The sequence below is a fragment of the Clinocottus analis genome, unplaced genomic scaffold (assembly GCF_023055335.1).
Source record: "Clinocottus analis isolate CAN_PGR_092001 unplaced genomic scaffold, fCliAna1.0.p SCAF_1, whole genome shotgun sequence".
Lineage (NCBI taxonomy): Eukaryota > Metazoa > Chordata > Actinopteri > Perciformes > Cottidae > Clinocottus > Clinocottus analis.
In genome coordinates, this window is record NW_027175820.1 from 20,108,348 (window position 1) to 20,122,225 (window position 13,878).

At 43.8% G+C, this 13,878-nt stretch overlaps 1 protein-coding gene across 1 annotated transcript in view; it reads left to right on the forward strand.

The window, feature by feature from the left end:
• tox3 (TOX high mobility group box family member 3) overlaps positions 1 to 13,878 on the forward strand; it is a 39,482-nt gene that overhangs the window by 14,205 nt on the left and 11,399 nt on the right. Inside the window, exon 2 of the mRNA XM_068567049.1 lies at positions 7,844 to 7,909. Coding sequence (XP_068423150.1) covers positions 7,844 to 7,909 — 66 coding nt within the window. The remainder of the gene's footprint in view (positions 1 to 7,843; positions 7,910 to 13,878) is intronic.

A 13,878-nucleotide genomic window follows, 5' to 3' on the forward strand; every position in this document is an offset into this window, starting at 1 on the left:
GTCTGCGACTCGACAGCCGTCAGGTTTGCTAATGATGTCCTGGTGTGCTGTCAATCTACCAGATGAACGGACAATAGTATGCCAGGACGAGGAAAAATGCTTGAAATAGCTAATTGCTTCTAAGAGCCCGCTCAAGCATTCTGTAACTACTACGTGTTCACAGATGTCTCTTCCAGCTGCTCTTTCACAATGGATCTCAAAGACATTACAGGCGCATCGCACCGTCTTTCTTTACGAGCCTCTGTATGAAGCACATCGGGTCATAATGATCATAGATACATTATTGAGACTACAGAGCAAGCGGGAGGCGGGCACGTGTAGAAATGCATCTCTATGTGCGGATCTTCATTATCTCACCTAATATGCCTCCTGTCATTAATCGCTAATCCATGCCAACTTGTTGATCGTCAGTTCCGAGACATTTCTGGAGAGGAGCCCGAGAGTATTTGCAGCCGGACCTCTGTCAGTAGCGCCAAGCAACACAGCCACAAATTGGAATGTGGTACAGCTCTGGGAAAGCAGCCAAGATTTAAATTAGACAATAACCCCTGCTCTCTCTATATTGCCTCTCTTTTCCAGCTGCAGGCCTAGCCATTTGTTTAATACAGTCAGCCCTGTACTATATAATAGACTGATATATGAGTCACCGCTCAGCAGTTTGTGTTTTTCAGATTTATAGAGATTGAACAACTGTTCGGTTTGTGCTTACTGTGAGCTTATTGTAAGAATAACAGAAAAGTCACAGGTAACACACCAACTTGGAAGGTATTGTGATTGTACACACGGGAGGGTGAGTGGACGCAAGAAATTCTGACCCGCAAGTAACCGAAAGGGACAAAAATACTTCAGCCACATACGTTTTTTTTTTTTACGGTATTTTCATGACGGTTTTAAAGGATTTGACTTGATATCACTGAACTTGAAAACGAGTGAAACAAAATCAAGCTGGAAACTAGGTCGAGGTGACGCTTCACTTTGCATTAAGGCCTTTACTGATTTGAATATCTTGATGTTGTTGTTTTCTTGAATTAAATACATGTTATCTTACCCATTTTGACCCAAATATTTCTCTCTTCTGCCTACACCAGATAAGAAACGGAGGATTATGTTGAGTCCGTCACTAAAAGCTCTTGATTGTGCACAGTCCCAAAGCCGGTTATAATGACTGTCTTAGCCGGTAACGGCGGTACAGGGAATAGAAAAATGCATACGTGCTGCTGGAGCAATATGAGTGGGCTCGACTCCCAGCAGGTTTCAATTGAGCTTTATGTGAATCCAAGTACCAGAGCTCATAGCCGTCTGACGAACCAAGAGGAGCACAACCATCACCATTAGTGCCACGAAGAACAAGCCCATTCCCTGTGGCTGAAAGATGTTTTCCTCCTGTATGACAGTTAACCATGTCATTTTTTAGATATCAGCCTCCTTAACCCCATAGCAGCCTCTTGCTCTGCAGGAAAGAATGACAAGTAGAGTAGCGTAAGCTTGGTTAAAATCCACACCTCTGATAGCATCTTGAGTTGGAGTTGCTTCAAAGCTGCTGAGAGTAAACAGCCTTGAGACATGGCTTAGCTGTAAAAGCAAGACAACATCACCAAGCCAAGTCTTTCTCATGTTGCCTCCTCAAGAGCTGTGTGTCCATGCAACAGCAGCCATTGTGAGAAAGCTACACCATGTTTCTGAGGCCCTCTCCATTGCCTAAGCTCCTTTGTGGCTGTGGGCCAATGGCTTTGCACCCCGCCAGATCAAAGATGGAACCCCATTTAGCTTGCGCTTTCTTTTAGGATTTGCTCTTGAGAGTACAGAGCAGACTGAACAGCAAGGGAAAAAGAAACGGGATGTTGGATGTTGACCTGCATAAAATTGAGACTTCTGGGCTCTGGCTATGGATCCATTATGACAAATGATGAGACCATCTTTGTTTTGGCAGCATTTGCTTGTCGGAGGCCTGAGAGAAAACATAGCTATGGTGAACCTCAGTGTGTTTTAGTTCCATTGTGTAACATTGTGTTGGATGTGGCTATGCTACAAAAGTATTGTCTGACTGTGTTTCATTGTTTTCTCTTAAAATCAACATTTATACATAAAAGTGGGTGACAGAAAAGCTATAATGTTAGCATTAGTAAAACAAAATGATGAATAGAAATGAGGGGAGTTACAGTCGTCTATCGGTTGGTCCACCTCCAGATGGAAATAACTCTATTTCCAGTAACTATTGGATGGATTGCCATGAAACGTACCTGCGAAACCTCAACCTGTGGATGGTGAGTCTGATAGCATGCTGATGTTAGCATTTAGCAAGTACAGCTGGAGAGCCGCTAGCGTGGCTGCAATTGTGCTTCTAAATTGGGAAACCCATTATTAAATTCCCACATATAGCTAAAAATCCCAAAATGACTTTGGCTTTGGGTTCTCTTTCATTCAATACAATAACCGAGCGGCACAGCATTGCTGCTTAAACACTGACAGCATCTTTAACTTGTTTCTGGATTCCAACGATGCAATGTGTCGGGAGTTGACTTTCTCGTGACTCACAGCTTTTCTGCCTAAACTGATGTGTGTTCTGATGCAGCAAACTCAAATAATCTCGTCCTGAACTACTTAAAAAAGAAAAGGAATGATCTGCTGTTTCACCCTGGTCTGTCACACTATCACACTTGTACAAAGCGGCCTGTGCTGAATATAAATTTGGCGGAGGAATATGCTGAACGCACAAGCTATAGTTTGCCTTTCCCTGTCTTTCAACACTGCCATAATGACTGGGTAGCTTGAAACAACATCATGCATATTTGCCGAGCTGTGAAATCGCTTTAAGATTTTGCTTTTATTTTGATAGTTAAGCTTGTCATTTTGGTTGGATATGCAAACTCTGTTTCATGCCCGGTGACTGCACCATGTAGAGTAATTTGAATAACAAAAGATCTGCTTTCGGGTTCGTGGTGACAAACTCTGTCCAGAATGATTACACGAGTTCAGAACACAGTGGCCATCGTGGTGTGAGCGAGAGGAGATAATCGGCACGCAGCCTGAACAAAACTGTCATCGGCTTGATTTAGATCCCAGATAAGACCGAGACTTTTTCTCACGCCACATCCTCAGCACGACTGCGGTGGTGGTACTCGCGCCGCGAGGCAGACGAAGAGTGAGATGCTTACATTGAACTTCCCCCTCAATTCTACCTCATGTAGTTGAGGACTAGCAGTCCTAATGGTGGAAGACAGAGCTGGGCAGAGAGGGGAGGGGAGGGGGGGTGGGAGGGTAGAGTAATGATTTTAGCTTTAAACTGAATTACCAATCGATTCGGGACGCAGATCAGAACACAGGTTGCGAGCCGACTGCGTGGACCTGCTGTGTTGCGGAGTCGCTTTACAAATTGACTGCTGCACACATAGGAGGGAATATATCTCTATGTGTCAGCTCGGCGCTGCATGTACGACGGCCCGCTGGGCGCGAATCGGTCTTGTGATCGCCAGAGAGGCATCCGCAGAGTGTTTATGCTGAGTCGGGTTGTAAATGAGCATGTATTTGTTGAGGAGGACCTTGGGAGTCAGAAGATAACTTTTCCAAAGGCTACAGCGGAGGCGTGACCAGGTTTACAGGAAAGGAAACAGTGCTGCTCTTTTTCAGTCTCTGATCGCCGTCACTGAATGAGAGGTCTGGTGGCAGGCCAAGCTTTAAGGGAAATGGCATAAAATAATACACAGCAAATTACCGCGGGTTTCTCTGGATTGGAGGTTGAGTTTTTAACTGTGGTGTTTTTGCCGTGTTTTATGGAGACCACTGGAGAACATATTAGCACAAGTGTCATGTTCCAGAGAACACACGCTAGGCTATGATTACTGAGCTCAAGCTGAACTGTAAAATCGCTTGTCAGCAGTTGATATGTTTCTGGAAAAGCCCGGGCTCCTGATTGAATTAGTTTGGTGGTTTTCAGTGGGGAGGAAGAATGTGTCCAATTTAGTTACCTGCTGACAGACAGCACTGATATTGTGACCGTACGTGTGATCGTACTTTAAAACCCGAGGAACAGCCGTCAGAAGGCTTGAAAATACAGATTTATCTCATTTTCGTTCCTTTTTTTTTCTTTCTGCGATTTAAAATGCTGTGTCATTCCACATCTTTATCATTTAATCGCCATTTACAAGGCAGTATGCAATGTTTGGATGAAGTACGGGCTAGTGCATGTTTGTTTTCCATTTGTATGCATGCAGAGATGGCAGCTGTGCTATCAGAGGCTCTTCAGCCGTGTATTCTGTGGATCTTGGTTGTCCAGTTCATGTTTACTGATAGCATCTGTGCGGTTACTCCATCATATTGGGGATGAGATGGGGTCATGTTGGTGCAATATTGTGTTCACCCTGAGGTTGAAATAATTTTGTTTGCTATAATAGCTGTAAAACACCTTATTTCCCACTGGACATCCTTTCATACAAATATTCTTGCACTGGGATTTAAAATGTGGAAGGGGAAAAAAAAAAACAGCATCAAAATGACACTTGCGACAGTCAAAAAAATAGAAAATAAGCTGATATGTGTGGCTTTGAATGTGATCGGAAGTGGTTTTGTCTGAAAATGAAGAACTGTAGCTTTCACATTGATTCAAGGTGTATCCTTGACGTTTGATCTGAATTAGAATATAAAGAAAAGCAGTAATGTGCAGTAATTTAAACAACAAAAAAAAAGCCCTAGAAATTCCCATTTACTGCGAAGTTGCTTGGTTTTCTGTCTGCCTGCGATCATGCAGACAGTGGAGTCTTTTCACGTTAGGATCAGGGCCCATGTAAGCTCTTAATTCTCTCCTGTTAAACAGTTGTTGAAGAAATGTGCTGGTGTTGCAGAAGCAGAAATAAAAACACTGAGCGCCCAGTGTTTGCTCTGCCATGTAGCCATGTCTGACTCTTAGAGCGACTCATATTACAGAGCACCTTTTAACCGTGAATTCACTCTGTTAATAAAAGCCCTCACGGCTACTTTTTAAAGCACATTTTTATATGGCTCCTCTTTGGGGGGGGGATGCTGTTTTTTTTCTTGAATGCATGGAACATCGCCGCCTCCCTGAGCTGTTCCTCTAGTGCTTCACTAGATGTAAAAGGGAAGTTTATTGTGTGTTTATGAGCATTTATTTAGCAAAGATTCAAGTAACTTTTTTATTATTATTGCATTTCTAATTCCAAAACACTTTTCAGTGCACACACACAGACGGTTGTTTGGCCCTTCACATGGCAGCTCTCATCTAGCTCGTCACATCATTTTAATTACAGAGCCTTCATTGTCTGCACTGACCCATTTTAGCTGCTTGGTCCCTCCAATCACACTTAATTTCATCTGGCATTTGACTCAATCGTCGCTGCTGCGAACGTGAGTGGCCAATGCCTCCCCCAACCCCAAAAAATAGAAATGGGACTAACAATAATAATCGCCACTCCCTGCCCTGGTTGTCCGCTGGGGCCTCTGGCCTGGGCATGGTACAGCTTTTAATGGTGAAGATTGATGCCGGCGGTGGCTGGGGACATTTCTTGGGATGTTAGTCACAGTTCTCGGAGGAGATAAGGAACTGCTCTTAAAGGGCCCTGCAAACACAATAAAACATGACTCACAGAGACGGAGGCCAGGGAGTTTCACACCACTAATCAGCCCGTGGATTGAACTTAAATGCGTTTCCTCTAATGGAGCTAATATGATTTGCGTAATGTCTGCACTTGCAGGACGTATTCCCACCATACATCACAGTTTGTTGCCTCCTGAATTAGAAACACTTCCATGCTTCCTCAACCAGTGTAACATGGCAAGTAATGGAGTTGAAAATGTGTGACCAAGAAGTGCCGCGGACAAGTTTGCACAGAACAAGAACAAGACAAAGACACTCTGCTCGCAGAAACGCTTCGCAGCGTTCTTTCTTTCTTTTAACAACAGATGGGAGAGTGCACAAGCATCTATATTACTATATTAAAAGGTAGCATAGCAAGTTCAGATCTATCCCTATTGCACTGGGTGTTTCCTAAACTGTGGGAGAACTATTTACACAGAAGAGCTGTTGTCTGCCCACTCTTAAAAAGCCATATTCACATCCGGAGAGACACCGTGACAGAGGAAACAGAGACGCCACTGCACAGAGCCCTATCTCCCCCCACAATCAGAACAATGTTCCCAGTGCTTGAATAGAGAAGGATATCTCCAAGACTTCAATTTGTTATCTGAAGGAAGAAGAGGGACGGAGTAACACTTCTAAGATAAGCCAAGCATAAGGTTAATTACCAGCCGAGTGGCTGACGTAACCCAGCCATGTCATGTCTCCAAGTTACGCGCAGCTGGGAAGTGAAGGACTGCTCCGCTATTGACAGATGGTTCTCACTTAAGGTGTGCATGTTTCTACATTTGTGTGTGTGTGTGCATTTCTGCAAACATGCAAACCCCCAGTGCTCCAGTCAGATATAGTTTAGTGGGGCAGCTCCAGGTAAGACGGCACCGGAGGCCGAGACGGCACAAACCACCTGCTCCAGCAACCGCTAGCAGAGCTTGTGGCTCCCCGACTCATTGGTGCATAACACTGTTAACATTGCTGCTGATTCCCCACTCTCTCTCCAGGGCATAGACTAATTAATGGATACCATTCGCAGTTGATTAGCAGCAGTTCTTTCGGTAATTACATTCGCATGCTAACCACTCGGAAAGAAAGGGAGAAGGGCAAAAACCACAAAGGGCGAGAAAATATATGAATGCACTTCTCAGTTCGCTCTGATCTTAATTTGTTTCCACTATTGTTTGGCTTCTGCCAGAATAAGAAGCCATTTATTTCTCTCTTTCTCTCCCGCCCATTGGAGTTCTTCGTCCCTCATAATGTTTTAAGAGAGTGACTTTGTAATAAACACACAAAAGAGATTACGGCCGAGCTTTGTTGAAATTGTGTTCTCAGTGGAACCTCAAGAAGACGCAAACGCGCTGTGACTCTTTCTCCTCCGTGCCGTGTAGGCTGGGGTTTTGCACTCCTCACTCACAGAGAGGTGCATTGTGCTCCTGGGCCCAGCTGCTAGCCCATAATTCTTCATTCTATGTCCCATTGTTCCTACCTGTCAGCATGGCTGTGTCTCCAAAGAAAGGAAGTGGCTGCCATTTTGCCAGCAGGCTCTGTGTGGGTTGGGAGGGCGGGGTATGTTGTGAAAACATATCCCACAAAGTACAGGGTTTTAATAACTGATCAACTGTCTTACGCACTGTTTTATAAATGTTTTCTTGATAGCGTGGCACAATGGTATCACCCTTGGTTACTCTGTTATTACTCTATCAGCTCTGATATTAACAGGTACATGCTTGGGAAGAATGCACTTTTACTTGTTGCACTAAAACAGGATGGATCCTAAATGCATGTTGGTTGAAAAGCGATCCTTCATGAGAATGGATACATGCCCAAATCATGTTGTTGAATTGTGAAAACACTTCTTAAAAACACTCTCTGCCTCCGTATTTCCCCTCAGTACCTCTTCTCGCCCATAGTTTATTTGAAGTTAATAACCTGCCACTGCATCTTGATGGCTTGGTGACGCAAACATTTTCCTTCATTGCCATCCCATGTGAGCTGAATAGCCGGACCAAGATTCTGATTCCCCTGGTTTGAATCGGCCTGGGCCTCTCACAAAGCCTCTCGTCATGTGGCGATAATAGCAGAGTGGCACAATGCGCACGCACCTAGAGAAAAGTCATCGTGTAGACATTCGGAGCCAAGTGTGACGATCTGTTTGAGTGACAGGTGTCCATTATCAAAGGGAAGCGCTCAAGTTGCACTGGATGTTATCTGGACACTTGTAGGCTGATTGTGTTTTTTTTTTGTTTTTTTTGTCATTTGCAGTTCCAGAACAACAACAACTACATGAACATGGCGGAGGCCAACGGTGCTCTGCTCGCTGCCGGAGATGTAAGTACACTTTGCTTTTAACTCATGTTAGACTTCAATGTTAGACTTAAATTCAACCAATGCAGAGATACTCCTGCAGTTGAGTACAATGAAGTAGTTTTTGTCGGTGTCATGCTTATGAATGATACTTCTCTTTTTATATTTCTCTGCAGTTCAGGATTCACTATTTAGGGAACTGTAGATGGGCAACAGTTAAAGCCAGTATTTAAAGCACAAACCCTACATTTCACACTGTGAAGCCCTCTGTAACATCCATAATGATACATTCCAATTTGAATTTCTCCGTATTTTTATTTCCTGAAACGCCGCCTTCTCAAATGCTGCCTTTCCCGAGAGCCTCAAAAGACAATAAGCTTTCAGAAAGATGAGGCAGGCTCACTCTATACTTTCTCGTAGTAACTTCAGAGCTGACGCTGATGTGATCCGACTGCCTTGACTACACTCCGTAAGATAAAGTGATGTCATATACAGTTAAGGTTATATACGCCTGTTTTCTTCATCTTTTCAAAGACATAGTGAAGGACCCCAAAGAGGTACTATAGTTCTGTCACTTTCTGTCGGCTGGCACTTACATAAAGTGCAATGTCACCAACAATCTTCTTTCTGGAATAGCTGCGTGTACTGTTCTGAGGCATTGGAAGAAAGAAGGGAGGAGTTGTTTCTCTGGAGGTATAAAATGGCCTCTCTGAGCCATAGTAGTCCTAACAGTGTGCTAAATTTACTTGTTCTATTCCCCCTCCACCCACTCCACTGCCCTGTCATTAGAGACAAGTGCTCCAAAAATACCCGTCATCCTCTGTGGTTCAAACGGGCCAATCTCCTCCAGTGTAGCAGGGGAGATTGATCTGGCTTCAAAATGCACAGCGAAGCATCATTACACCGCTCCTAAATAGTGAGATACATGTCACTGTTAACCTTCCTGTTTTCATTCACGCCACAGTTGGAATGCAACGGCGACGCTCAAGCCCGGACAGAAGTGTTTTGACTGTGTGTTCGTAAAGTGGCCGCTTCACGAAGCTACAGAGTTTAATTCCCCCCCCCACACCCCTACACACACACACACACACATTTACGCCGAGTGGGCGCATCCTCTGTATGCAGTGGCTGCTCGGGGGCCCACTGTAACGGGGGACCACGCCGACACAAGCTGCTTGGAGAGCGTCTGACCCCCAGCTGTGAGGGCCCACTGTGGCAGTCAGGGGACGGGGTCGATGGACAGGGTTTTTCTTCTTTCTTTCTTTTTTTTTTTCTTCATAAAAACAGACTAGCTCATTTGCATTTCATCAAAAGGAACAACTGTTTCCAATGTTAGGGCACAGATGGTATTGTGCTTCGGAGAGAAAGAGAGAATAAGTCTTGAGCACAGGGTTGTCTTTTCTGCTAAATTAAGGTTAATTTGACTTCCACTTTCAGGTTTCGCACTATCTCCACTGTAACGCTATATTAATCGACTGCAGGGTACAGTGGGATGTCCTTCAGCATGTTCCATGATGAACAACCAACATCAAGCTAAATTATGCCACCACATTCGTAGCTATTTTCTAATCAAAACCAGCTGTATCCTCAGTGTATTTTATGAAGATTCACTGTCACTTTGTGGTTGGCGTCACCTCTTTCTCGAATGACATCGGATTAAAGGACCATTAGCTTTGAGTTATAAATTGGACTCGTGCATAAATACTTGTTCTGTAGGTTCAGTTGCTAGCAAGGCTACAACGCTAACATGCTCTAAATGTTTTTGTTTTTTTCAAAAAATAAACTCCACCATTGACCGCTCTTCGAAATGCATCCCATGTTTCCTGCAATAGTATTGTAGCTTGCATCAGTTAGCGCCAGTGCTTAGCTTCAATCTGGTGGAATTGAACCGCTTGACAACGATGACAACGGGTCAGCAACTTTGGGCCCTTTTGTTTTCCAACCAGCTGTTGTTTTACAGGAAGTAATTGCAATGCGAGTGTCCAGTTGTTTAACCTATCATTTAGTAAGACGATGTAACTTTTGGTTATTTTCTTGAAATAGTTGTTGTATTTAGGGACAAAAGTACAATAATATATCATCTTTTAAATAAACAAAGCACTGCCTTCATGTTAACATTGTGCTACGTTTCTGCTAATTAACAAATCTTTGCATCAAAGTATAACTGAAGATAAAGTTCTCTTCACCTGAATTCAGCGCGTTGTCGTTTGGCCCATGAAGTATACAACACATTACTCTTCGACTCTTGTCTGCAGCCGCAACACGCAGGTACGTTTTTGCAGGTACAGCTGCTGCTGTACGGCGTGAGCGCAGCAGCATGGCGGCTCCCCCGAAAGGGAAGCCAAAACCTGGGTATCGCCCCCTGGTGGCTGGCTGTCAGTTTAGGAAAAGCTTGATTTGATATGCAGCAGAAGTTGGTTTTTTTTTATGAGCAGAGCACACATTTTATGCGTCAATAAGCAGTCTCTCATATTTATTTCATTGTGGGAAGCGAAAATCCTGATTGATTGAACATTGAATTAATTGTGCAGCCCTAACCAGAAGCCGCAGGTCATGTCAGCACCACGTCAAGTTAGACTGTAGCAGCAAAGTATTGTAATGAATATACATACATACATACATACATACATACATACATACATACATACATACATACATACATACATACATACATACATACATACATCACAAAGCATCCTGAAGGAACAACCAGAATGCTTTGTGATCAACTCATTCCCTGTCAGTAAAGTGTGGATTGACAGAGTTCATATCCGTTTATATGGAAATGTCTACATACTGTGCATATATATGTATATATATTTTAGTTTACTTAGATTTGACTCTGTTTTAAAGAACATAGGCAGTACATTAAGCAACCTCCTTGAAGCCATCTCCATCCAGTTACTGTTTGTCTGCACATAACATACTTTACATGTACAATGACAGTATGTATTGTGCTCGAGGCAGAATGCTTCAACATCAGAACAGCAGACCTGTATTTGACGTTTAGATGGCTGGTGTATCATTTACTTTATGCACTTAGAGGATGAGATTAGATGACCTTGCTGTGCCTGGTAAAGCATACATTCTAGCAGGGAAAGCTTGACTGCTTCCCTCGGGGAAAAAGATACTGTACACTGAGCTTGTGTTCCACTCAGATGTATCACTTTACTTTCCAAATCAAATTAGAGATGTGTAATGAACTATAAATATGTAGAAATGGACTACAAATGATCCAAATTTGAAATAATGTTGATTAAGGGTGCCGTGGTTGATGTTGTCATTTGAGTAGCTGCACTCTGCCCGTCTAGATATTTGAAACTGGATCCTCAATCCTGCCTCTATTGATTCTGAGGCCTATTATGTGCAGTAATTGCATGCTGCTGCCTTTAACAAGTCTTGGTTATTGCATCTGTGAATTGCATTACTACGTTTATTGAAGGGCTGGGAATATTGCCTGAAAAGCTTTCTCTTGCTCTTTGTGCTGATATTGAAAGAGCACCAAGGCAGCACAAGGATAAAATATGAGAAAGGAAAATTCACTGATACACATCTCCATATTTCTTTTGTTGTAAACATTGCTTCAGTGTTTAATTGTGTCAGATGGAGTTACAGTAATACAATATGCTTAGAGAAAGCGGCATATACTGCACGTTTTAAACAAGTTTGCATTAAAGTCACTTTTAGCCATGCTCGTGGCCCTCCCTTCAAGAGGAGGCTATGTTGGTCTGTCTATCATTGGACTGAAATATATTGTGTATTTCGTGTCTTGAAAATGTTTAGGATGGCTTGACAAGAGGATGACTTCCTTGACTTTTCATTTATAGGCGATATTACAGACATGTTTTTACTTATCTCTTGAAATATTTCAACATCTGACAGATGGATGGCAGAAAATGCTCCCTGACTATGTACACGACTTTGATGATTCCTCAACAAATGTCCTCTAATGCCACCATTCATTTCACGTTTTTTTTTTGTGAAATGTCTGTGCGTCATCATGCAATTCTGATTATTATTAATAATTAGGGGAGGATTGTTTATCACCACATAGTAGATCAACCCCACTATTGGATTTGTTTCAGGCAATAAATAACGACTGTCAGAATGAATCGCAGGACGGTAGTGATGATTCCCCCCACACTTGCTCAGGATCATCACGCTAAACACATCAAGCCTCTCGGTTACAAGCCCTGCTCTGCCCTCATACCACTGGCCCCTGTGGCTGCCCATGGACGCACACACACACACACACACACACACACACAACCGTCTCTCTCGCTATGTTGCGCTGCCCCTTGCCCACCCTTTAACATGTACATGCCTGCATATCCCATGCCAGCATCTGGCTTGGCGCTTGGCTCCGCTGAGCCTTTCAGAACAATTTAAATGGATAATCAGGCTGGTGATGCGAAGAAAGTGGATTGTGCATCTCTTAATCTCCGATCAGAGCCCCGTAAGCTGCTCCTGGTGCAGAATTAGACTGGCTTTATGTGAAATGACACTAGACGGTATGCAACACTGTAACACTCTGTGGCTTTCAGTCAAATCTGGCTCCTCTTCCCCGAGGAGAGGGCCTTTTCTACGCAGACAGTTGCCATCTTCCATACTCCCCCACCCCCAAAGAGACACAAACGCCATGTCTCCATTATCAGTGCCCCTGGTGCAGATGTTAGTTTGTATCATCATTAACAAAGAGATGCAATGCACACAAGCTCAGTCTCTGATACTGATCTTGCTCTATCCTCCCGACCCCACAGTTTTCTTTTCTGTTTCTATCTTCTACTTCCACTCTGTTTAGCAGACACTAAACGCCAGCAATCCTCTCCTCCAGGTCTGTGTTTTGCTTAAAGGTCACAGTCATGCCTGTGCTGCGCGCCTACAAAAGTAGAGCTCACCTCAGCCAACCTTCTTCTTTGACATCTCAAATCTCCAGGTTGCCTTTGTAATTCAGGCCACAATGCACCCGCCTGTAGGATCCAGTGGCCTAATTTAGCCCTGCCCTGATTTACCTAACACAGTGTAACACCGCAGGAAACCTCCTTACATCAGCAAATAGTATCCATAGTAGCGCAAGAGCAACACCATGTAAGTGATGCGTTTCCTTCAAGGGCCCGCGTGGATGAATGTGCTCGTCGTATCGCAGCCGGTGCAGCGGATCTGTAGGTACAGGACAAGGCAGGAGCAAGACACGGCTGATACTCCTCTGTCACAGATATTGTGAGACTCTGCCAGTGTTTTCACATTGCTACATGATAGGATACAGATGAAGCCATAGATCTCAAAGCTGGTGTGGCAGTTGACCCCACACCGCAGGGGATGTTGTAAAAGATGAATGAAGACTGTGATGATAAACGATCTCTGATCCTCCCGATGTGCCACTGGAACTTTTTGTCAACGACTATAACAATTTTGTTTATATATAGATAGATAGATAGATAGTGCATTTTGATTCACATGCTGCTGAACAGGCATTATTGTGAACTAAGTTCTGGAGGCTTTTGAGCAGACTGAAGCATAATATGACAGCAGAGGACTCCTAGTAAATGGCTCTTACTGAAGGTGCTCGTGATTTATTCTGCACTCTGCGAGCCAGAGGCCAGGGCTGTGATGAATATGACCTTAGCTCCTTTTGAAAGGAGAACTGATTCTCTCGCCGTGAAACAAGCACTGAAAAGTGAAACAGGGGTAAGGAAGCTGGAAGGGAGGGAGGGAAGGAAGGAACTCTATTTGCTGCCTTTGCCACTGAAATTCATCAGTGCTTGTCAAGACAGCTGCCCTGAGTAGGCAATGAATTAGTTTCAAGTGTCTGTGTGCTAAAGCGAACAGAGGGAACATTAATACTCCCTAATCAAGGGCTTTGTTGGCATATTCCCTCCGTTGTTTCCCTTCTGTTATTCTATCCCCTACCGGAGCCGAGGAAGACATGGAAGACACGCCTGGTTAGATTTGTTGTTGACCATAGTGTGCTCTGCCTGCAGATCATGCAACTC